Genomic DNA, 25,934 nt, shown 5'->3' on the forward strand with positions numbered 1-25,934 from the left:
GGTCTCTCCAAAAGTCCAAAAACACCCTGAAATCGGAGACTGTGCCGATAACAAAAGAACTGTATACTCCCAAAAGCAGGATTTTATTTATTTTTTATTAAAAAGAGGCCCATGGCCTATTTCTTAGAGAAGATTTAAATGTTCTATCCATAACATAAATAAATTAATTTGTTTACTATTTCTCCCCCCCCCCCCCCTCCCCCTCCATCTATGTCACTTTTAGGTGTAACCACAGCGCCCCCGTGAGGCTGGGAGCTGGAACTGTGTATAAGAGCATCATGTCTTCAGGGAACTGGCTATAGGGCTTACAGGAGTGGATTAAAGGGGCAAATTATTTATGAATTTCCCTTCAATTATTTATTGAGCAATTCCTCCCGGTGTTTCCTCGGGGGTCATTTAACCCATTCAGACCTGAGGTCTGTGTCACTGACCGTAATAGCTTTTTTTAAACCACGTTAACCATAATTTTAAACTTTAGCTGGTGGAAAATAGCAGCTCTACAAGCTCATAGCGCGGCACCGAGTTCCGCGCTATGAGCTTGTAGATCTGCTATTTTTGAAAAATCGTGAAAATGTGGAGCAAATCTTTGAATATATATATGCTTTCGTTTTTTAGCCCAAATCTTTGCTTCTGGGGGGTCCCTGGAACAACATATTAGACTAGGCTTGATTTCAGTGCTGAAGGCAAATCGTGTTAATTTATTACATACATGTTTTCTAGGGGTATTAAGGGCTGCTGAATCCAAATCTGCTGTATGTATAACTCAAAAATGATGCTAAGCCCTCAAAATTGACCATTTAAAGATGGCGGCCACCACTATACTGAAATATATTACATTGCATCTTTTTGACCAAAAAAGGTATAGAAACTTTTTTATTTTTTAGGTTCATATACAGTATGGGGAATCCAATAATATATTAAGATTTCAAATAAAGTGTGAGTAAATTGCGTAAAACTCATATGTTGTCGCATAACGTTAACCTCTGTTGTACTTTCACAATTACATCTGATAATCTGATATCATCATGATGTGTGACTGAGTGGCATAATTTACTCCCCTGTTTTATTACTGTTAGTTGTGTAAAGAGATAAGAAATGTGGGTGGATGATTTCCATGAAACCATGTGGTTTCAAGAGAATAACCGTCCGAAGGTGGTCCCCAGCTAAATGATAGAGAGTAACCAAATTGACCCTTAGATCTTTAACTCTTGAGAGCATAAAATGAAACGAAATTTGGTTTCATTTTAAGCTCTCAAGAGTTAATTATTGTTAAACATCTGCATTACTAAATTTACAAGAAGTCTACACAATTATAGAATGTAGAAGCATTGTCTTTCCTGTTCTCTCCTAATGGTACCAACATCAAATACAGCATGGAATTGTGGACAAAATCTTACATTTTGGTGGCTCAATTGCCCAAAAAATAATGGGCCTTGACATGAAAAAGGTAGAAAACCACTGCCCTATAGTACAACGAGACTATGGAGAATATACCATCAGCATTTAATATTTGTATTAAGGTTTTGCAAAAAAAAAGAACAGACAAAGGAATTGAAAATAAAAAGAGAGAGAGGAAAAAAAAGAAAAAAAGCATAAACAACAAAAGAGAGAACAGGGCATGATTTCAAATCAATGAGTTACACTGCTAGAGACTAGAATATATCATATGGAAAGTGGAGCACACACAGATGCTGCATGCAGACTAAATGCTAAGTGGGATCAGTATTTGAGCAATGTGTTCTAAGAATTGCTGCCAAATCGCATGGAACTTGCTTGAATTATCCATCATAACATAACACATTTTCTCCATGTGTAATATACAGTACAAGTCAGTTCAGATAACCAAGAGTGAGGTCTGTTATTTCTGAAATACTAGGACTGGATGTGAGGTCTGTTATTTCTGAAATACTAGGACTGGATGCAGTGGCGTGCACAGACATTTTGAGGGGCAGGTGCTCAAGTGAAAAAAGGGCACCTTGTGCAGCGCATGGATCTTATCACTCTAGATAACTTACAAAGGGACATTGGGATCAACTTTGAAACTAATAAAACTGCTTTTCATTCATGTGATTAAAATAATAAAACAATATATAGATAAGGTTTCACCCTGCTATCAGTTCAGAGTGATACAGAGAGAGGTGGGAGGTCAGGAGACTCAGGACACCACATCATGAAAGTGTTTGTTATCTTTTATGAAGTAATAACAGGTAGACACAGCAATGCTGCTGAAGACCTTTCTGTCGGCCGTTAACCTTTATTGAGTTTTATTGGAATTTATTGGGCACTGTAATTGTATTCCCCCCTTATTTTGTCTTTTAATATGTGTTTTTCTTGTTTTAAACAGTACTAAAATGTCCTTTTATAATGTGTCTAGTGTTCTGCCTCAATGTGTTCATGCTTAACTTTGAATTGACTCGTTGTTGAAATGGTAAACCGAATTGGTTACCACTCTGTCAGACAAATTTTTTGATGCTGCATTAAAAACCAATTAACTCAACCTCTTCCTGTGTGAGACTTGGTCTCAGCCTATTCTAGTACTTCAGGATACACTATAGCGATAGTTTTCAACCAGTGGTCCTTGAGGGGGTTCCAGGTGGTCCCCAGCTAAATGATAGAGAGTAACCAAATGGACCTTTAACTGAGTCCTGAATGGTCAGTTGGTGCCAATTTTCACAATATAAATGATATAAAAGTGACATTTCAGTCTATTTTCTACCTTATTTAGTCAAACATATATAGTTTTATTATGTTTCAGCACAGTGGTGGCCGCCATCTTTAAATGGTCCATTTTGAGGGCTTAGCGGCCATTTTTTAGTTATACATACAGCAGATGCAGTAGACCTTAATACCCCTAGAAAACATGTATGTAATAAATTAACACGATTTGCCTTCGGGGTTCATATTTTTGGGAAACGGACCCAGTCTATATTTTGAGATTGATTGATTGAAATATTTATTAACAGTTTGCAGAATTACAGTACATTTCAAGCACAAACTCAATACAAAAAAAATTACCACCGCTGAAGTGCCCTTGAGCAAGGCATTGAACCCCAACCATGAAATGTTCTATGAGCAGGGCGTGGCTGTAAACAAGCATCTCGAGCTTAGTCCACTTACCCTGGGTAAACAAAGAACTTTGCTTTGCTTTTTTAGCGGACATTCTGCGAGGTCTTCTTAATTCCACATTCCTGAAGTCGCGACGCGCGGCTATAATGGAATGCACTCTCGGAACGCAATTAACCCATTCTGGGCGGGAACCCTTTTTGGTGTTTTAAGCATTATGTTATGCTTAAACTGCTATTTTTGAAAAAATCATGAAAATGTGGCGCAAACCTTTGAATACAGTACAGGGGGGGGGGGGGGGGGGGGGTCCCTGGAACAACATATTTTCAGATGGGGGTCCGGCGGCCAATTACAGATAACTCTGGGGGTCCTTGACATGAAAATGTGTGTGCGTGTGCGTGTGCGTGTGCGTGTGCGTGTGCGTGCGTGCGTGCGTGCGTGCGTGCGTGCGTGCGTGCGTTCAACAGTGCCATCCAGCGGTATTGGCGAGCTGTCCAGTGTCCATGCACATACATACATACATATATACATACATAGCTGTTTAATGGAGCGCTCAGGCACCGCTCAAAAACTCCCCTATTCAGACAGGCCTTTTCATAGCCCTATTTGATTACAGATTTTGTGTCGTTACATAATCCTGTATTCCTTTGTTCTACTTTTTAATTTTGCCTGTTTTATTTTTGTCTTAATTTATTATTGACGTGTTCAGTGTTCTACTTTTATTGTTGTTAAGCACTTTGTGACTGTGATTGTCTGTGAAAGGTGCTCTACAAATAAACTTTACTTACTACACACAGACACACACACACACGCACGGAAGCACGCACGCACACACGCACGCACGTCACACGCACGCACGCACGTTCAATTCAAGCACTGTTTGGAACAACAATGTCATTCAAGAATAGTCCAATTTTCAGACGTAGACTAATTGAAATAAACGTTGGTGCACAGCCCAATACGATGTGCACTGCATGCTGCCTTTGTACGCACATCCATGGCCTCATTTTGCTCCATCCACATGTAGGCCTATACTTATACTGTAGCATGCTTCCTGTACATGTCATAATCATAATCAATACCACAATTAAATCAATAAAATGTCAATGGCATAAAGTGGTTCTCATTCTGTGGGTCGGGATCCTCAGGGGGGTCCCCAGATGTCAGTGAAGTGACAATATTTTAACCTTTAAGACGCTTTTAATACTAAAAAAATCACACCTGTGAAGTGAGGGGCGCTCTTGTCATTGTCAAATACTGAGACGTGCGGGGACAAAATGTACGTCATATTTACATATGACGTACATTTCCGCTTCATTGTCAATGCCACACATTTACGTCATATTTGGCAGACATTTGACCTAATTTCTCCTTTCATCCTACACAGTGAAATCCTGAGTGTTAGTTTAACTCTATTAGCTGGCAGATCATTTACATTTCCCTGGCGTCCCAACACTCCACTACCCGCCGCCTCCCAATACCAACAGAAGATGCAAAGAATATTAAAATGCATGCCGGTATTCAGACAGGGAACTACTTAAGTCTGTGTATCCCCATAAAATGGGGATTATAAACTAATAAAGTCCTGACAAGCTGAGTCATCCATGGAGAAGGCTATGTCAACAAGTCTCCCTGGACACCTAATCTCTCTGAAGGACTATCTGGTAGCCACAGTGCTGGGAGCGGAGTGGAGATGCACTTCAGAGAGAAAGTGGTCAGAAGAGAGATGTGCATCAGTCACGCGTAATTTATGATTGCGTCTTTGAACAAGCGTGAAAATAGATTTTCAACTGAAACTGCATCATGTCAGGTGTTTCCAGTCAAAAATTCATTATTTTCATTGAGCGACATCTTTGTGCAGTGAAGTAAAAATTTGCCCAGGGAAGCTGGGAATTAGACAGAATACTGACATAAGCCTGTAAGACCCCTGGTGTTGTTTCATCTTTCTTTCTTCTTCTGATGGCATTTTGAACCGAAAAGAGTAGATCTATAACTACTAGACCATACCGGTCCGGGGTTAAGAACAGCCAAACTAACACACACACAGGCGCGTGCAAAGGGTGAAGGTTCCAGTTTATATATACAGTTACATTGGGCACCACAATATATTGTTCCCCATACATGAACAGAAAACTGCTACATTTTCTTTCTTTCTTTCTTTCTTTCTTTCTTTCATAAGCAGAATTTACTTACAGTAAAGTATACAGAGCATAAATTGGACATTAATCTCTATTTCTCCCATGTAATTTCCTTGATGACTATAGGGTGGTGGCCTAGAGAGGATGGATTCAAGGTACGGCTTTGGTGCCTCCTCTATACCACAGCGGTGCAGCTCACTAGGATTCAGCAGCGCTCCACCAGGCAGCATCCTCCTATTGATTATTTTCATCGTGAGCAATTAGACAAAGTCAAGCACTGACGGACAGTACTGTGCTAGAATGTCAAACCGCATGCCCACAGAGAGGACACGGCTCAAAGAGGCAGGAGGAGCAATTAAGGGCAAAGGCTGAGTGAAAGCTCATTGAGACTTGGGACAAAATAAGCCCCAAGTTGTAGGCTACAGCTCAGATTCAAACATTGTTTTAAGTTCAGTCAGACAACTCACGAATAGTTAAACCAATATTTATTGCAGAATGAGTAACAAGTGTGCATATGATATTAGATTTGGCGTTCGGCTCTGCTGGATTTCTCCCTGCTCGGCATGGTTAAGCAATAACACAGAATATAAAGAGCAGGGAGATAGATATACAATAACCCCCCATGGGGAACATAAATAGCAGAGCCGTGGTGGTGCTGGGGAGGAGGTGGGAAAAAACATCGCATACAACCGGGGACCATATGCAGAGGAAGGCAGGAAGAGCATGCAGACTGGTGAGCTTAAGTAGCCCGCCCAATTGGTCAGCTGACTGCCGCATCGGCGAATGACGTGAGGGACTGCACACACTGTACACCCACATAGTAATGCAGCATGTTAACCCCTTGAGTATAGTATGCGCCTTGAGCATGGCATGAACCCCCCTTGAGGTTGTCTGAATGAACTAACTTCGCAAGCTACGTCTCATTTCAGTCAGACAACTCACGAATAGTTAAACCAATATTTATTGCAGAATGAGTAACAAGTGTGCATATGATATTAGATTTGGCGTTCGGCTCTGCTGGATTTCTCCCTGCTCGGCATGGTTAAGCAATAACACAGAATATAAAGAGCAGGGAGATAGATATACAATAACCCCCCCAACACACATACTTTCGGTGAACTCTCACCGTTGATCCGGGCAGGTGACCCACTATGGATACACAGTGACGAAATGCAAATATGCATTTCTGGAACCTGCCGGATATGCTAACCCCCCCAACAAAGCAGAACCGGAACGCCCTACGGGAATACTCAACCGATACACATCCGTGCAGATGTCCCACTGAGAATAGTGACGAAATGCAAGCTATGCATTTCTGGATTTTGCACGGATATTTTAACTTTTACGTGAGCTATGTGTAGCCATGACTGCACGCCGAGCCGTGAGGCTTACCTCTTGAGAAAAAATAATGTGTGGGGCCCCGGCCGATCCCCTTTTTTCTTTTCTTTTTTCTTTTTTCTTCTCCCAGCATGAGAGACAACCATCTGGGATCGGCTGGGGCATACTAACCTTAAGCTTAGCTGAAAAAGGCCTGCTTGGCTGCGCTCGCCGATAGGCCATTCCTCTATTGCCAATAGAGGAATATTCTACGCTGCTGCGCGCGTGTAGTGCAACCATTCACCGTTATGCCGACGTCCTCAGCAAGAGGAACGCCACCGGCCCTCTGTCAGCAAGAGGAACGCCACCGGCCCGCTGTTTCTCAAGCTTGAGAAGAGAAGCGGTATGCTGCTATAGCCATTTAAGCTTGAGGCCATTCCTCTATTGCCACTATAGAGGAATATTCTACGCTGCTGCTGCTGCTGCTGCTGCTGCTGCTGTTGCTGTTGCACTACACGCGTGTAGTGCAACCATTCACCGTTACACCGACGTCCTCAGCAAGAGGAACGCCACCAGCCCTCTGTCAGCAAGAGGAACGCCACCGGCCCTCTGTCAGCAAGAGGAACGCCACCGGCCCGCTGTTTCAGAGCCGCTATGAACATAAGCTTGAGATGAGAACCGGTATGCTACTATAGCCATTTAAGCTTGAGATAACGACCTGTAAGCATTCCACCCAGCGACCACCGTATATGCAAGGTAATAAGATTACCATTCCTGATCGGATACAGCACTTGCATTCATTACATCCTGAATAAACAACTGAAGCTCTTCTGATTAGATGCACATAATGATTCATGGGCAGCTGAGGACCATGGCCTGAGTTTTGGTTGGCAACTGGCGCATCAGCGTGGCAGTAGAATCAGGAGTAGCGAGGGCATGAGCTGAGAGGACCGATAGCCCTGGCTTAGGCAGGGCTCGCGCCACCTTACGGAGTCCAGAACGCAGCCAAAGCAGGTTGCCCAATGCAGAACTAAAAGACACAAGCAGAGACAGAGTTACTTATACTTTATCCTGGCTGAATGATTAAAAGTGTGAATAGGGGATCCTAAGCACGGATCGGAAACAGAGATCATGCTGAGGGTCAAGATCAGCAGAAGAGACTTCCCACACCACACGAGCCCGATAAGCCGTTTAAAGAGAGAGAAACCGATATTTAAAGAGAAAAGCCTTAGATCTTAATCCTAGTCTATTTAGACACCCACGTGATAGATGCCCCTAATGAATTAACTTACATGAGCGGCATATGCTCTTCATGAGGCCTTTGAGCAATTGAATATGAGCTTAAAGAAGTTAAAATAGCTTCATGTCATGCAGACCCGAGAACTGTTCAAGACCACCCTCGTCCAGAACTGGGATGAGATACACTACTATGTTCCATACGAGCAATCTACAATCATGCTGCAGAATCAACAGCGCTGCAGGGTCAGGGTGATGGTGATGGACTTACTTCTTCGCAAGATACTAGAACCATCACTTTCGAAGAAACCCCAACCGACCAACGCCAGCTGAAGAAGCATTGGTGAATCTCCTGACTGAGCGACCTTAGGACGTCTGAGACTTGTGCTGAAAGAAAGCTTAGGACCAAGAGAATATCTGAGGGTCATGAACCTGTTGAACAAATGAGCCACAGATAAAGATAAAACATGATCTGCTTTGAGAGAAAGCAAGATATATGCCTGTCCTGTATAGCCACTTATTTTTGAGTGGTGCAAACCACTCCAACAACCAGCTTGTCTGTATTTGTGTACCTGTATACCTACGTGTCCGTGCAAAGGTGAGCATGGTTACTATGGTTAGTGTGTGACGTCACTGACATAGCTGATCAGACTATATAAGACCTTGCACCACTCAGTTCACACGGGTGTGATTTTTATTATAATAATTAATATTGTTAATACATGTATTAATTTATTTAACATGACACTAAACAGCTTCTATGAGGAAGCGATGACAGATAATTGACGACATCGATGCCATTACCTATGAACTTATACTGCATTCATTTAGATTGCCATCCAATGCCATTTGAAGCAATAACTAAGAGGAGCAGAAAAACAAGCCTTGCAGAGTCATGAGGCCCGGGGCAGGAGCCCAACTCTTGATTCAGAAGTGTGAGGCGGATTGATGTACACGTACAGCCCCTGGACGTGACACTGGAATAACGCAGGGACTTACTCCAGTCCGACCATTGATGCAGAGTGCCGAGGATCGGAGGAAGCACTGGGTTCCCATTTTCCCGGAGTCTTTGGTATGACCCAGCCGGTGATCGAGCCACAACCTCCCAGACCCTGGGCGGACTCGACTAGCAGCGAGGCCCCTGAGCTGGTACCAGAAAATGAAGGCTTACAACAGATTTCACCTGATAGTAGCTACCAAGTAGCTACCAAGCGGCCACGAAGAAAATCGGTCCCATCCCTACTAACTGCAACGTTAAGTAGATTAACAACAAGATATGAGTGAGCGAGTGAGCGAGAGGCCAAGGGTGGCGGGGGACACCCGACAGTCAGCCAGCGCTCGGAGGCCCCCTGAGGGTGGAGGCCCGTTTCAATTGAAACTGGAGAAACAAGCAAAGGCCTCCTATGCAAGTTGCAACTAACCCAAACTTATGATATATCCACTGCGGAATTAAATAGACATTAAACGTCATCACTGTGATATTTGCCTAATGCTGTTACTCAATACTATAGTGGTACTGAGCGACATCAAATCGATTACTGGTCTGAATACAAACTGGCAGACTACATTTCCCGGCTGCACCGGGGAAAACACAACCAATAGGGTGTACCAAAATCTCCTGGAGGGGGCATCAACACATGTGTCACATGGTAGCGGCCGCCATACTTGCTGGCTTGTTTGCATTGAGAAAAACAAAACAAAACTGACCTCACAATGGTGCAGACTTGCTCAGTAAATAAGTGCCACAGCAGGTCACGTCGAGGAAATGAGCCAGAAAACGTAATTAGATGTTCAGCTTTCCAGCATGGAGACAGCATCAAGGAACCCAGATTGACGAGTTTACAAAAGACGTAGAATGGCTTGGATCGGCGCATGGGCGCAGAGACATAATGTTCAACAAAGTATCTAAGCACAGCCGTGTTTGTTCACAACATTTAACTTGTCCTTGTAATGTATTTGGGCCCGACGTGGTGTTGGTTCACTATGTTGTCGCCAAGAACGAGCTTAATATTTACAAATACATACCACCGTCACTCTATTCTGAGTGATGTGGGCTAGAATTTAATGCCCACGAGAGGGCCGTCCCAAGCTTTTCAGACGCCACCCCCTCTTGGTGACGTACACGTTTTCACACGCTATAGGTCGCACAAGCACTGCGACACGGAAGCCAAGCTTGCTGCGAACATAGACATACGTCTATGGCTGCCTTCCTTCATCCCGGGTCCCCTCACGGATAAGTGATGAATTAATGTTTAGGAGTTTCACTTTAGAGCTCCTGGCAGTGGATGTTAGTTGTGCAGAAATGAAGCAATACGCAAGCTGCTAGCCTACCGCCTTTTGAAACATCTTCAGTCCCACAAGCAACTGCCATTACCTAGTCCTACTCAAGGACTGATCAACAGAACATACAATATGAATCTGAAACATTAAAGGTGACAAATGGGCAATGGGACACACGGTGACAAGACGCTATATATATATATATATATATATATATATATTGACCGACAGCTAGATATGCTTGAAGAGGTGGACGGAGGCAGCAGTTTGTTAAGGCTTTTAACTCTTCTCCAAGACAGCTCAACCCGGATAGTGAAGCTGAGACATGATACAACGAAAAGAAAGCACTAATTAAATGATGCCCATTGAGAAATACGTCCGAAAATAAACAGCTAGAAACAAATCTACAGATCTACAGCAGTAGACAGTAGGCTATGTCACTTGACATGAGATTACTGCAAATGCATTTGCAATTTTAACCTACTTTAGAATGACGCTGCACATAACTGAAATGGATTGAGATGAATTAGCCATAACGTATGATACTGTCCTTATGAATTGGAAACATGGAATAACTTTAAGATTAATAACTATGCCACATATGACTTGACAGTCAGAAAGCTCTTCTAGAGCTGCATAAATGTATTAGTGTTAACCAGGCATAAAACTGAAGCATAATAAATCACAGGCAAAAGGGTGCTAGCTTTAGCATTAGTTTAGCATGAACAAACCCTCATGGCAATGAGGAAGCCTCAACACCACATGGCTACAAAAGCACCAACCTATATCAAGATTGCAATTAAGGTAGTTACCTCACAGACAACACTTTCCAAAGCACATATAGAAGGTGTTTTAAGGAATACTTTGGTAAGCAGAGTGTGACTGAAGTCTTGCTCCAAAATGAATGAAACTGCTAGGAGACAAACAGGCAGCTGAGTTGCCAGATCTTGAGAAAGAAAGCAACCAGGTGTAGAACCATCCTGTACCCGACTAGGACTCGCCACGTGACAACTTAACTTAACAATATATACCCTACTGACTACGACGACTTTGAAACAATACAGTTCATTGGACAAGGTCATTTGGATCCATGACAGAACACCAGAACCGAACAATTGACTTACAGAAAACAAGCCCAACATTGCTTATAAAAGCGGACGTGGCAACCACTGCACATGAGTTGAGGACCCATCACTGAATGGGAGAAACACTGCACCTGGGCTGACTTGGCAAAACATTAGCAAAATGAGAACTTGGCTATAGAACACATACCATGTTACAATAGAAGCTGCAGCACTGACTGCGCATCCGGCTTAATTACCAAAACGGGCTATTATGAAGCTTGTTGAAGCCACATAGTAGAACTCAGCAGCATTAGCAGAATCATATCAAACTCAATATTTGCATACAACCTGCAGGCCCTTATCACAGCAAGGACAGTAGCTGAGAAGCATAATTTAAGCAGAAGTAGCTGCACACACGGACAGCAATAGCAGCAGCAACAACCACGAGGAACAAAAAACATCGCATACAACCGGGGACCATATGCAGAGGAAGGCAGGAAGAGCATGCAGACTGGTGAGCTTAAGTAGCCCGCCCAATTGGTCAGCTGACTGCCGCATCGGCGAATGACGTGAGGGACTGCACACACTGTACACCCACATAGTAATGCAGCATGTTAACCCCTTGAGTATAGTATGCGCCTTGAGCATGGCATGAACCCCCCTTGAGGTTGTCTGAATGAACTAACTTCGCAAGCTACGTCTCATTTACGGGCAGGGGCTAGTTTGACCAGCGCAGAAAAAAGTAAATATGTGCTTTTACAAGCCACTGTACTTTTTTCTATACTGTATACTTTGTTCTACTACATCTCAGAGGCAAATATATTTACTCAAACATTTATGTATTACAAATCACAGTTCAATAATTCAGTCACGACAACTCAAGAATGGATGGAATAGATATTTATTGAATATAAATGAGCAATATGTTTATTAAGGTTTGGCAAGCGCATCAGTCCCGGCCATAGGGACTCCGAATCCCCCGTACCTAAACATTAGATCCAAAACGATAGGAGGTAGCTGGGGTGGAGGAGGGTGAGCAGCAAGGTTTGTATACAGCAGCGCAGCAGATATAGCAGCAGCAAGCAAGCAGGAGGAAGAGTGCAAACCTTCCAGTTTATGTAGCCGGTATGAAGATGGAGTGAGTGTGTGATTGGCTGAGTGAATCATGTGGATGAGAGCGTGATGCTGAGACTGAGTCGGCCCAATGAATGGCTGGCAGTGACTGCACTGAGGTTTCCTGACTGAACTTGAAATGAAATGAAATGAAATTAAATCTATATTTACCCAGGGTATCTGGGCTAAGCTCAAGAACTTGTTTACAGCCAGGCCCTGCTCATAGAACACATTTCATCGTAGTGGTTCAATGCCTTGTTCAAGGGCACTTCAGCGGTGGTAAATTTAACGTGTCGGACGGCTGATTCGAACTAGGAACCTTCCGGTATCAAGACCACGCCGCTATCCGTTCGGCCACCGCTGCCACTTGCTGCCACTTGCTCTGCACATGTCTGTGACAGGCGCGATGCTCATTATGATTACTAAATGGTCATTCTGCATGTTGAGTACTTTTACGATTGGTACAGTAGTAGGTATATTTTAACGCCTGAGGACGTCACAAGCCGTCACGCGACCTTGCCCTAAAGTGTGAGGTTGCGTGCACTGGCCATATATGGAGCGTATCTTGAGTGTACAGGGTGCATGTGATGAGGTCAGATCAAGATATGGAATGTCAGAACAGGTCAGCTCCATATATGGAGATCTAAGGGTGGCAGCGGGGGCAATGTATTGAATGTACAGGGTTTGATAAGGGCCCAGGTAGGGCCAGGCCTTAATTTAAGGGCCTGTTGAGAACTCTAGTTTGAACTCTAGTTCTGGCCAGACGACGGCACCGCAGTCTCCTCCGTGAGAGTGTGGAGGTCGTACTGCTGGGGCAGATCGGCGTGTGCACACATCCACCTGGGTGACGTCAGACTGCTGGGCGAGTGCGGTCTCTTTGGCATGGGATGAACTTTGACCTATAAATCACAATGACCTGGGCACCATATATGGGGGCTGATGTCACGTGATGTCACGATGACCTGGGCACCTGGGGGCTTGCCTGGGGTGACCAGGGGGCTGATGTCACGTGATGTCACGATGACCTGGGTACCTGGGGGCTTGCCTGGGGTGACCAGGGGGCTGATGTCACGTGATGTCACGATGACCTGGGGGCTTGCCTGGGGTGAGCGACGGGGATTTGAGTAAGGTGACATGACAGAGTCATGGGGATTGTGGGTTAGGTGTCAAAAACAAGGTTTCATAATATTACGACCTCCAGTCGCAATAATGTTTGTGTAAAGCACTTATTTAATGTTTGTTTAGGGCACTAAATGACGACGTAAGACGCCATGTGGCCGAGATAGTGCGCCCCTCACTTCACACAAATGTGATTTATTTCTGTCTGTGTCTGTCTGACTGTGAACAGCTAATCTCTGATATTGGCGACCTGGTCTGGTGGAGACCTGCACTCTGAGAAGTGTCACCTTATTGTGTTCAGATTACAGCCTATTGTGCAAGGCCCGGGAAAGGACCTAGAGGTTCATATATGGAGATCTAAGGGTTTGATGAGGTCAGATCAACATGGTGTCCGTGATGCTAGATGATGTAGATGTAGAGTTGCTGGCCGGCTCCATATATGCAGATATAGGTGATGATGTATAGAGCGTCGCAGTCCCGCCCCCTACCAGGGCCCAGGAAATGATTCTCCGTTCATTTTCCTCATAGACATTTCAAAAAGTATTTATTTAAAGACGTTTACGCCGCGGACAAAGCCAACTCGAGTCGTGACAACTCATGACAACAAACACCATTTTTTGGGCCGAACAAATAATTAGAAAGAAGAAAAAAACGGCAGGTTACAACACTTTTTTTGTTGTTTTTCTTCTTTGTAATTATTTGTTTGGTCCAAAATATTGTGTTTGTTGTCATGAGTTGTCACGACTCGAGTTGGCTTTGTCCGCGGCGTAACCGTCTTTAAATAAATACTAATAGAAATGTCTATGGGAAAAATGCATTGGGAATCATTTCCTGGGCCTGGCGTCGTCATGAAAGGGGCGGGACTGTGACGCTCTATAGCTATCCAGGGTTTGATGAGGTCAGTCTCGTGATCTTCATATACTGTATGGAGTGTGTCACAAGGCGTGACGGACTGACTGACAAGGCGTGACTGACTGACATGAAATGCAGGTTTTCATAGTAAACTAGACCTATACTAGAGGTTTCCACTAAAATTCTAATGACTTACAGTAAAGTAATGAGAAATCCACTTTATTTCCTGAAACATCCTGCTGTGACAATAGCAGTCTGTCATAATATCCTGATAATGAACCAGGGTCATAGAACCTTAATGTGTGTTCAGATAACAGTCTATATTGTGCAAGGCTTGGTTAAAAAAAGAAGAAGTGGACCCGACTCACTGTATAAATAGCGAGGGAGGCAGATTGAGTCAGTATTTGTGTCACTGTCTTTTTGAAGCCATGCTCCCGGTTAGATTTACCACTTCACTGTGTGAGTAATCAGTACAACTGACTGGTTGGACATAATACTATTGCGTTAAATTAAGTTGGCATGCTCTGGTCTGGATATTGATGCTAGCGACTGACCTAGACATGACGACAATGCAGACAGACCGTGATCATTTGTTCTTGTGTTTTTATTATTATGCTTGTTTTTGTTAATTGACCACAATGTTAAAATGTAATTTAGTTGCTAAACGGATGCTAGGTTCATTGATTACTTGGTATCCTATTATAGTTTCAATGTAAAGATTTTTATCTTGACTATAGTTTTCTGAGGAGGCGGGGGGGTGGGGGTCATATTTATTGTTTGAATGTTTTATACTGCCTTTAAATTGGGTTGCCTATTTTGTTACAGGCTAGTCATATTTAGCAGATTCAGTATAAGTCGGTTTAATTAAGAGGTACGGTTTGCTTGTCCACAATAGCTATGTATGTTGACCTGTCGTTCTCAAAGTGGGGTCTGGGGACCCCCAGAGGTCTTTGGGAGGCTTCCAGGCGGTCCCCAGCAATATTATATACAGTAGCATCAAAATCTGTTCAACCACCTCATTCCTATTTTATGCTTCGGCTATTTAAAAAGTACCTGATGTGATGGTTTGTGAGCATGTAGATCAGATATTTTTTAAACATTTGTGAAATAGAGAGGTCCTTCTTGATGAAAAGGTTTTGTTTTAGACAGAGTTGTGTTTTATCTGATATTCTACAGCACTTTGTTCTTTGTAGCACTTGATTTCTTTGCAATTAATTGACTTCACCATTTACCCTGTTTGTTGATTACGGTTCATGCCACTACTCAGTAGTTTGCACTTTGTAAGTTGCTCTGGTTAAAACGATCACAATAAGGGTAATATAAACTGAAGCAGGACCACCATCTAAAAAAGGGAAGGCGTTATCTTGAGTAACATTTGTACAATATTTCTTGAGTATCTTTCTTGAGTAACATTTGTTACTCAACATTTGTTTTGCAGTTCTGGCAGCAGCTTTCTGTACAGTGACAAATGCAGGCGGGCAAGGTATGTGCGTGTGTGTGTGTGTGTGTGTGTGTGTGTGTGTGTGTGTGTGTGTGTGTGTGTGTGTGTGTGTGTGTGTGTGTGTGTGTGTGTGTGTGTGTGTGTGTGTGTGTGTGCGCGCAACAGATAGAGACACTGAAAGAGAGGAAAAATATGAATAAAAGATGGACTGTATTTACAGTATCTGTGTACTTTCTATTATAGAAAGACTCATCACCTGTGACAATGGAGACAACGTTCACAGACTAAGTTGTGGTACTGTATGATTAATCATTTACTGAATTAATGTATACTACCGGTATATTAACAGTATAGTACTGATTGGCCTGAGTTAAAGACTATTATGATTTCAGTATAAAGGCACTCTCCCACTGGCCAGACGGTGTGCCTGATGGAGGGGAAAGGAACTGGTTGGAATAACGTGTTCCACCAGTATATAGACACTCCCCCCCTGGGACGTGTTCCTTCCACGCGCTACTACGTCCAACCGGGGAAACTACCCCCTGTCAGGTGAAAAGAAACGGCTTGGACTCCTCATGCATAGAAGGAAGTATGAGGTCCCCAGGTTGGCAGAGGGAGTGTAGAGCCCAGGATTACATTAGATAATTGACACTGGGTGAAAAAATGGGTTACAAAATCGTGGGATAACATTTTCGAAAAAAAATAAAAAATAAAGGCTAAATATTTTTAATGAACATCCTTATACAAACAAATATTGCAAGATTACAATATTACAGACAGTGCAACATATTGTTACAAAAACACATTTCTTAAAGGAGCATTCAGTGATTTGGGTGATTTGGAAAACCCCCCGGTCCGCCCCGGTAACAAGATGTGTACATGCACACACTCTACAGTGGGGGGAAGTACAGAACAGAACAGACCAACAGCACGTGCACCAAGGCCCGCCCCACTCGATCATGATTGGAGGAAGGCCCCTCTCATCCTGATTGGATGAAGGCTTTGCCACCCAAAGCCCAAACCGAAACTAGGGTTTTTTGACCCCAGGGGCTCACTGGGGACAGGGAGGAACTCCTTATATGGTCAGCACACTTTATAGTAGGGAGGATTATCCAAAAAATACGAAAAAATAAGTGATATTTGAATTAAGTGAAATCACTGAATATACCTTTAAGATCAGAGAAGCTTTGAGGGCGAGAAACGACCTCGCCCTAAAGGGCCCTAAAGGGCGAGGTCGCACTGAAACAACATAGCTTCTTAATACGGCAAAGTTTAGAAGCAGGAGTTAAACTATTAATCTGGTGTCAGTGAGGTCAGATGTAGAGTTGCTGGCCGGCTCCATATATGCAGATCTAGTATGTCAAACCATGTATGGCTATCCAGGGTTTGATGAGATCAGTGTCGTGATCTTCATGGAGATCCAGGTGATGATTGCGACCACAGGTCGCATTTACTATGAAATCGTACATTTTTGTCCGTCAGTCGGTCACTCAAATTCCCCATACATGGGAAAGCCCCCATATATGGTGCCCGGGTCTCGTGACATCAAGTGACATCATCAGGGATGGAGATCATAGTCATAGTAAATGCGACCTGCTGTCGCAATTAAGCCCATATGGAGATCCCTGATGTCATCAATATTGGCCAACAACTCTACATCTGACCTCAAACCTCAAACCCTTAGATCTCCATATATGGATATATGTCAGAAGATGTTCTGACATTCCATATGTTGATTCTTCCCCATCCATGATGTCTCGATGTATTCGATGTCTCCCTTTTGACTTATACCTGTCCATTCAAACTCTAACCGGGCCTGCCTCAAAGTTATTATAGTGTAGCCGTGTCCGGTAGCCGGCGAAAACTAGAGTTCTCAACAGGCCCACCTGTCCATTCAAACTGTAGACGGGCCTGCCCCAAAGTTATTAGTGCAGCCGCGCCCGGCAGCCAGCGAAAACTAGAGTTCTCAACAGGCCCGAAAATTAAGGCCCGGCCCTACCTGGGTCCTCATCAAATGGCCATATATAACGTGTCTTGAGTGTAGAGGGTTTGATGATGTCAGATCGACATTGTCGTGATCTTCATATGGATGGACTGACAACCTTCAGGAGCGTGTCACGAGGCGTCGTGATCTTCATAGATGGAGACAGCCATATATGGAGCGTGTACCGAGGCGTGATGTCATGAGGCATGATGGACTGACAACCATACTGTATATGGAAGCGTGAGTGACGAAGCTACAGACGGGCATTGCAGGTTTTCATAGTAATCTGCAACCTACAGTCGCAAAAAGCATTTTGTTACACAGTAAATGTATTTTACTAGCCGAATTAGAAATTTAGATCAACGTTGTGAGCTTGTAAATATTGTACTTTTGGAGACAAAAGTACCATATTATTTTGTATGTATATAGTGGACTACTGTAATGGACTGTTGAGTATACTCAAGTAAAATGTATGTACGTAAGTACAGTACAAGTAAATGTACTTTATTACAGTGCCCATAAGTGATAATTATTTTGTGCAAGCCCGAGTGGGCTTGTTTGTACAAGACATGCAGACTCACCAATGACATGTTGGTCGAAGTACAAAACTTAAATTATTGCAAGCACAGACAGTGAAAAAGAGGTTACAGTGAATCCGAAGGGCAAAGCAATATTTGATACATCAATGTCACCCAAATTAAAACAACAATCAAAAAAAGAATCTAAAGTATTGTTTCTTCAAGTCTCCCTTAGTTTGTTTCTCTCATTGCCTGACACCACCGCCACCCCATCTGTTTTGTGTGTAACAGAGAATGGAGTGATCAGTGTGGAAAAAGCATTGTATGGACGTGCAGATGGAGAGACTTGCAGTGAGGGCAGACCTCCTGCCCAGCTTGCTAACACAGCATGCTCTCAGCTTGGCACTTTAGACGTCCTTGCTCAAAGGTACACATAACACATTTCCAATCATTTCAAAATTATGAGATTAGGTGAAACATTTTATTCAAATGCTTAGTCATGCTTTTTATGTTTCTATTATTGACAGTCCTATACTTAATTCATGGTACATTTGTGTTGCTGTTTAACAATTATTTATTTTTTAGTTGCGGCTGTTATTATTGCTATTTCTTTTTTCAAAATCGATTTGATTTCTTTTAGCACACATCACCTTTGATTATGTTGAGTGCATGTATACATGCCAAGATATTTTTTTGTTTGACACCTGTTCCGAATAACTATAGAGAATAGTTTAGTATAAGAAATGGTATGCTCAGGGGCGGCATTAGGAATCTGGAGGCCTGTTTCAAGACCAAATATGAGGCCCCCATATATACCTATGACATAATTATTCTGATGATACAGGCGTATTGATACAGATAGTTTTGACTGTTTAATATCGCGCATAGCCATACTCTCAACAATTACATAGCAACAACACCTCTCCTGCATCCTGTTATCCCTTCACAATAAAGTGTCTCCCCTTTACCTCCCAATGCCGCACATTTTACCCAGGTTATTAACAGGACATAGGTGTAACTTAACATCGTGGGAGAGAGCAAGGCAGCGAGTGAGCGAGAGAGAGAGAGAGCCATGGTGACGGGGGGTTGACTGACACCTGCCGGTGGCCCCCCTGAGGGTGTAGGCCTGTTTCAATTGAAACTGGTGAAACATAGCAAGGCCTCCTATAGCACATGTAGGAGTGGTGGTGGCATAAAAATGCTCCACCTTAAAAGACACAGACCTATTAGAAAATAATTGTACCAATCTTATCATGTGCATTAGTGGGATATTTATGAAGATAGCCTAATACCACAATGTACAATTTAAAGTCCCGTATTCAAACTTTTATGCATACTAATATTATGCAGAATGGCCCATTTCACAATCATATTAGTTTCTTGAATTGTAATGACTAGTAATTGCCCCGTGACAGTAATGCATTAAATATGTTCATCATACTGCTAACGTTGGGGCTTATTTTAATTCCTTAATGTGCTGTTCGCAGTAACCTATAATAATCCATCATAAATCCGCAATGTAACTTTACAGAACTTTGTGGTGGTGGTTAGTGGTGTAGAAGTTTAGTAAAGTATAAAAGATGCATACTCCAGTAAATTAAAAGTATGTCAAAATTGTACTTATAAGGACTTGATTAAAAGTACTACCGGTAAGTTACATTCCAGCAGATGCATATGAACCTGTATGTTCTACCCCCAGGTGTAATGGTAAGAAAGTGTGTGAACTGAGCGTTAATGCCTTCCGTTCTTCTGACCCCTGCGTTGGCACCTTCAAATACCTGGACTCTACCCACACCTGCATCCCAGCAAGTCAGTAGCATGGGTGCTTGCATCACTAATGAAATAGCTGAATATTCACACAATAATCACTGAAAGTGATGTCTAATCTATGTACATCATGATCCTTTTACAGTTCATGTTGTTGCATGTGAGCATTCTTTGGCCAACCTATATTGTGGTAAGTCATGACATTTTCTTTTATACAGTGTGTGGTCCACACACACACACACACACACACACACACACACACACACACACACACACACACACACACACACATTGATTATTAATCGTATATTTTATTAAATTAGTGATTAGCGATTATTATTTTTACAAATCAAACTGTTGCACCCTTACATGATACATCTCACTATCTCCCTCTATACTTGCCTTCTTCCTCTCAGATGAAGGGCAGATCATCGCTGTGCGTGGTGCAGATTATGGTCGCCGTGATCGGACCACATGCTCATACCAACGCCCCAATGCTCAAGTCCAAAACGTTGACTGCTCAAGTCCAGCTACCAAAGTAGCTGAAAGGTGTTGCTTCACACTTGCTTCACACAGATCAATATCAGTTTGAGGAGTGTAGAAAAAAATATATATAAATGTGTAATCAATCAATATATTGCTAACTGATTGTCTCGCATATCCAGACAACAGGATATCAACAGATCAACAAGCTCACAACATGCTGCGTGCTATTTTCAGCGAAGATGTTTAGCCTCTAACTAGTTATATAGAGATCACACTCTACTGCTGTGTGTGTGTGTGTGTGTGTGTGTGTGTGTGTGTGTGTGTGTGTGTGTGTGTGTGTGTGTGTGTGTGTGTGTGTGTGTGTGTGTGTGTGTGTGTGTGTGTGTGTGCGCGCGCGCGTGTGCGTGCACGTGTGCGTGTGCCTGTCTTTTTGTTTACTGTTTAATGCTGCTAGAATGTCAGAGGAGCCGAACAAAATAGATGTTTGCTATGCGTAACTGTACCTTTTATCTGTAGGCTACACACGATGTAACAATAAGATCACCTTGAACCATGAATGAATATCCCAAACTAAAATGTATTTGGAGAGGATTGTATACAAACATCATCATCATGCTCCATTATACAAACTAGACAAGTAGACAAACAAATAACAAATAACAGTCTGGGAACACACTATCAATAATAATATGCCACATAAAACATTAAATGAGTGTGTGCTAGCTTTCAACTATTGCTCAAGCAGACTACTGCTGCTTGCAGTGCATGGCTAATTTGCTTGCTTTACTTGAACTTACTTGCTTTACTTGAACTTGAAAATACTTGAGTATTTGAATGAAGGTCGAATTAAGACTTAATGTTCTCTCAGATGTTTGTTAAATATGAATGTGATTGCCTTTCATCCCCATCTCAGTGCACCTCCAGATGAGTATAATGTGGTTACGTGCTCATATTTCTGATCATCCATGGCCTTCCCTTTCCTGCTTCCACAGCTGTAATGGAAAGAATAAATGCACCATCAATGTGAGCAACTCACTGTTTGGAGACCCCTGTGCTGGCACTTTCAAGTACATGGAGGTGGCTTACTCATGTGTGTGTAAGTAATAAGTATCTCCCACACTATTCTGAGCTGCTTCACATGTTACTCATGTGTGTGTAAGTATCTCCCACACTATTCTGAGCTGCTTCACATGTTACTCATGTGTGTGTAAGTATCTCCCACACTATTCTGAGCTGCTTACATGTTACTCATGTGTGTGTAAGTAATAAGTATCTCCCACACTATTCTGAGCTGCTTCACATGTTACTCATGTGTGTGTAAGTAATAAGTATCTCCCACACTATTCTGAGCTGCTTCACATGTTACTCATGTGTGTGTAAGTATCTCCCACACTATTCTGAGCTGCTTCACATGTTTTAGGGAAAAGGTGACATCATAGGGATATATCAACATAATATTGTTAGTAAATTTTAGTAAATTAAAAGTATGTCAAAATTGTACTTATAAGGACTTGATTAAAAGTACTACCGGTAAGTTACATTCCAGCAGATGCATATGAACCTGTATGTTCTACCCCCAGGTGTAATGGTAAGAAAGTGTGTGAACTGAGCGTTAATGCCTTCCGTTCTTCTGACCCCTGCGTTGGCACCTTCAAATACCTGGACTCTACCCACACCTGCATCCCAGCAAGTCAGTAGCATGGGTGCTTGCATCACTAATGAAATAGCTGAATATTCACACAATAATCACTGAAAGTGATGTCTAATCTATGTACATCATGATCCTTTTACAGTTCATGTTGTTGCATGTGAGCATTCTTTGGCCAACCTATATTGTGGTAAGTCATGACATTTTCTTTTATACAGTGTGTGGTCCACACACACACACACACACACACACACACACACACACACACACACACACACACACACACACACACATTGATTATTAATCGTATATTTTATTAAATTAGTGATTAGCGATTATTATTTTTACAAATCAAACTGTTGCACCCTTACATGATACATCTCACTATCTCCCTCTATACTTGCCTTCTTCCTCTCAGATGAAGGGCAGATCATCGCTGTGCGTGGTGCAGATTATGGTCGCCGTGATCGGACCACATGCTCATACCAACGCCCCAATGCTCAAGTCCAAAACGTTGACTGCTCAAGTCCAGCTACCAAAGTAGCTGAAAGGTGTTGCTTCACACTTGCTTCACACAGATCAATATCAGTTTGAGGAGTGTAGAAAAAAATATATATAAATGTGTAATCAATCAATATATTGCTAACTGATTGTCTCGCATATCCAGACAACAGGATATCAACAGATCAACAAGCTCACAACATGCTGCGTGCTATTTTCAGCGAAGATGTTTAGCCTCTAACTAGTTATATAGAGATCACCCTCTACTGCTGTGTGTGTGTGTGTGTGTGTGTGTGTGTGTGTGTGTGTGTGTGTGTGTGTGTGTGTGTGTGTGTGTGTGTGTGTGTGTGTGTGTGTGTGTGTGTGTGTGTGTGTGTGTGTGTGTGTGTGTGTGTGTGTGTGTGTGTGTGTGTGTGTGTGTGTGTGTGTGTGTGCGCGCGCGCGTGTGCGTGCACGTGTGCGTGTGCCTGTCTTTTTGTTTACTGTTTAATGCTGCTAGAATGTCAGAGGAGCCGAACAAAATAGATGTTTGCTATGCGTAACTGTACCTTTTATCTGTAGGCTACACACGATGTAACAATAAGATCACCTTGAACCATGAATGAATATCCCAAACTAAAATGTATTTGGAGAGGATTGTATACAAACATCATCATCATGCTCCATTATACAAACTAGACAAGTAGACAAACAAATAACAAATAACAGTCTGGGAACACACTATCAATAATAATATGCCACATAAAACATTAAATGAGTGTGTGCTAGCTTTCAACTATTGCTCAAGCAGACTACTGCTGCTTGCAGTGCATGGCTAATTTGCTTGCTTTACTTGAACTTACTTGCTTTACTTGAACTTGAAAATACTTGAGTATTTGAATGAAGGTCGAATTAAGACTTAATGTTCTCTCAGATGTTTGTTAAATATGAATGTGATTGCCTTTCATCCCCATCTCAGTGCACCTCCAGATGAGTATAATGTGGTTACGTGCTCATATTTCTGATCATCCATGGCCTTCCCTTTCCTGCTTCCACAGCTGTAATGGAAAGAATAAATGCACCATCAATGTGAGCAACTCACTGTTTGGAGACCCCTGTGCTGGCACTTTCAAGTACATGGAGGTGGCTTACTCATGTGTGTGTAAGTAATAAGTATCTCCCACACTATTCTGAGCTGCTTCACATGTTACTCATGTGTGTGTAAGTATCTCCCACACTATTCTGAGCTGCTTCACATGTTACTCATGTGTGTGTAAGTATCTCCCACACTATTCTGAGCTGCTTACATGTTACTCATGTGTGTGTAAGTAATAAGTATCTCCCACACTATTCTGAGCTGCTTCACATGTTACTCATGTGTGTGTAAGTAATAAGTATCTCCCACACTATTCTGAGCTGCTTCACATGTTACTCATGTGTGTGTAAGTATCTCCCACACTATTCTGAGCTGCTTCACATGTTTTAGGGAAAAGGTGACATCATAGGGATATATCAACATAATATTGTTAGCACGATGAGCAAGTATGTCTATTGCAACCTATAGCCTATATTGCAGTGGTTGTCTATGTATTCTACCAGAAACTAGACCTACACTAAAGCCCGCAGCTTATGCAGAACCAAATCCTCACAAACTGCACTAATTAGCCCAAATGTAGACTCTTTAAATGGGTTAATGTACTTAATTGTACTGACATTTGCTGTCAACGGATGATCAACAGTGACAATATATACTGTATTTTTCTACTGTACATCTGTCTAAATGTATTTTGTCAATTTCTTTTCTGCAGATGCGGAGGTCTAAAAGTTCCAATAATAGGAATGTTGTGCAAGCGAAGTGAAGTGCACACTGCACAAGCATGATCTAAAAACCATCCCAAGAACATGGAGTTTCAGCAAACAGTTCTTTATTCAATACGTAGATGCAGAAATCAAACAACATTGATCCAACTTGGAACATGTTTTGAATATTATATTACATTATATAAGCCAGTCCATTCTACAAACTAGTGGTCATCTTGTTTGGCTAACTGGATCCCTATACTTACTCCAATAATGTATACTTGTATGACATATGAACTATTAAACGAAATTGACTTTTTTCTGAGTTTTGATCCTTTCCTTATAAATGTTGATAGACAGGCAGTTGGAATACCAAACAAATGTAGTATGTCCTAGCCATGAAGTCTGGAACAATCTTTGTCAGAGGAGCAGATGTCTTTATTGCCTTATCTTACCCAAATTACCACCCACTGTAGATAAAACTGTATAAAAACTGTAACTACATTAATGTACAATACTAATATTCTGCAAGCATATGTGTGCAATGGAGACCAAGGGTTCCGTTACTTGGGATGTTTGTATGGACAGTAGACATTGGCATATGTATTTGCACAGCATGGTTGCACGGATAGGAATGATTGTGCACGGTTAAGGTTTAATAGTTTTTATTATAATGTAGATTGTTTGACTATTTTGGTATTTTGTGTTTTGTGTTTGTTGCTGATTAGGAGGCCGAGGAGGAGGTGCTGGCCATCACTTGTGTAAAAGAAAACCGTTTGATTGATCTCATTCTGACCTCGGACAAATCCAGAATCTCCAAGATATTATTGCATGCAGGCTTAGCGATAATTTTATGATTTTCTGTACCCGCAAAAAACAAAAACTAAAGTCTGGCTGTCACAAAACAGTCATATCTAGGGACCTCAAAACCTACTCTAGCGAGGCCTTTAACCTTGAACTGAAGAATCTGGATTGGTCCGATGAGCTCAGGAGCTCACTAGTCGAGGAAGCATGGCTTGGCTTCAAAACCAAATTTCCATCAGTACTAAACAACATGGCCCCTTTGAGAACCATCAGGGTCAAAACCCGCTCGGAGCCATGGATGAATTCGGACATACTGACTGCAATGAAAGCCAGAGACAAAAAAATCTTCTTAAATGCAAGTCCAAGCTAGCCAAGCGCTTCGACAGTGATCTCCAAACCCAACTGGGCATCCTAAAAACCCAACGAAACAAGCTAAGAAACATTGTAACTACCATGACCAAATCAGCTAAAAGTAACTTTATAGGCCTGGGCCATGGCTCAGTGGTCCAGGCACCTTGGCTGGTAATCCAGTCTGGCAGTGTGCCGCGGGTTCGATTCCCAATCCCGATGGCCTTTACTGCATGTCTTCCCCCATCTCTCTCCCCATTTCCTGTCAGCCTACTGTCTGTCCCTCCATAGAAAATATAAAATAAAGGCGAAAGCCACAAAGAAAAACATTTTAAAAAGTAACTTTATCAATGATAAAGCAGGGGGAAACAAAAACTCTGGAAGCTACTAAACAATCAACTAGGCTGCGGTCAGAAACTAAAAACCAGGTTTTCAAACATAAACATCAAATTGAACGACAATCTCATCACTGACAA

General features: G+C 42.3%; 1 protein-coding gene across 1 annotated transcript in view; it reads left to right on the top strand.

Moving 5' to 3' along the window:
• The window catches only part of LOC306937033 (L-rhamnose-binding lectin SML-like), a gene marked incomplete at its 5' end in the record, with an annotated part of 40,123 nt that extends 15,531 nt beyond the window's left edge, over nucleotides 1-24,592 (top strand). The window contains 12 exons of the mRNA XM_079520707.1: nucleotides 15,621-15,665; nucleotides 15,867-15,917; nucleotides 18,417-18,552; nucleotides 19,825-19,934; nucleotides 20,038-20,082; nucleotides 20,309-20,441; nucleotides 21,371-21,478; nucleotides 21,959-22,068; nucleotides 22,172-22,216; nucleotides 22,445-22,577; nucleotides 23,565-23,668; nucleotides 24,315-24,592. Coding sequence (XP_079376833.1) covers nucleotides 15,621-15,665; nucleotides 15,867-15,917; nucleotides 18,417-18,552; nucleotides 19,825-19,934; nucleotides 20,038-20,082; nucleotides 20,309-20,441; nucleotides 21,371-21,478; nucleotides 21,959-22,068; nucleotides 22,172-22,216; nucleotides 22,445-22,577; nucleotides 23,565-23,668; nucleotides 24,315-24,328 — 1,034 coding nt within the window. The 3' untranslated portion in view covers nucleotides 24,329-24,592. The remainder of the gene's footprint in view (nucleotides 1-15,620; nucleotides 15,666-15,866; nucleotides 15,918-18,416; nucleotides 18,553-19,824; nucleotides 19,935-20,037; nucleotides 20,083-20,308; nucleotides 20,442-21,370; nucleotides 21,479-21,958; nucleotides 22,069-22,171; nucleotides 22,217-22,444; nucleotides 22,578-23,564; nucleotides 23,669-24,314) is intronic.
• Between the last annotated feature and the right edge of the window lie 1,342 nt (nucleotides 24,593-25,934).

This window comes from Electrona antarctica, assembly GCF_951216825.1.
Source record: "Electrona antarctica genome assembly, chromosome: 14".
Classification (NCBI taxonomy): Eukaryota; Metazoa; Chordata; class Actinopteri; order Myctophiformes; family Myctophidae; genus Electrona; species Electrona antarctica.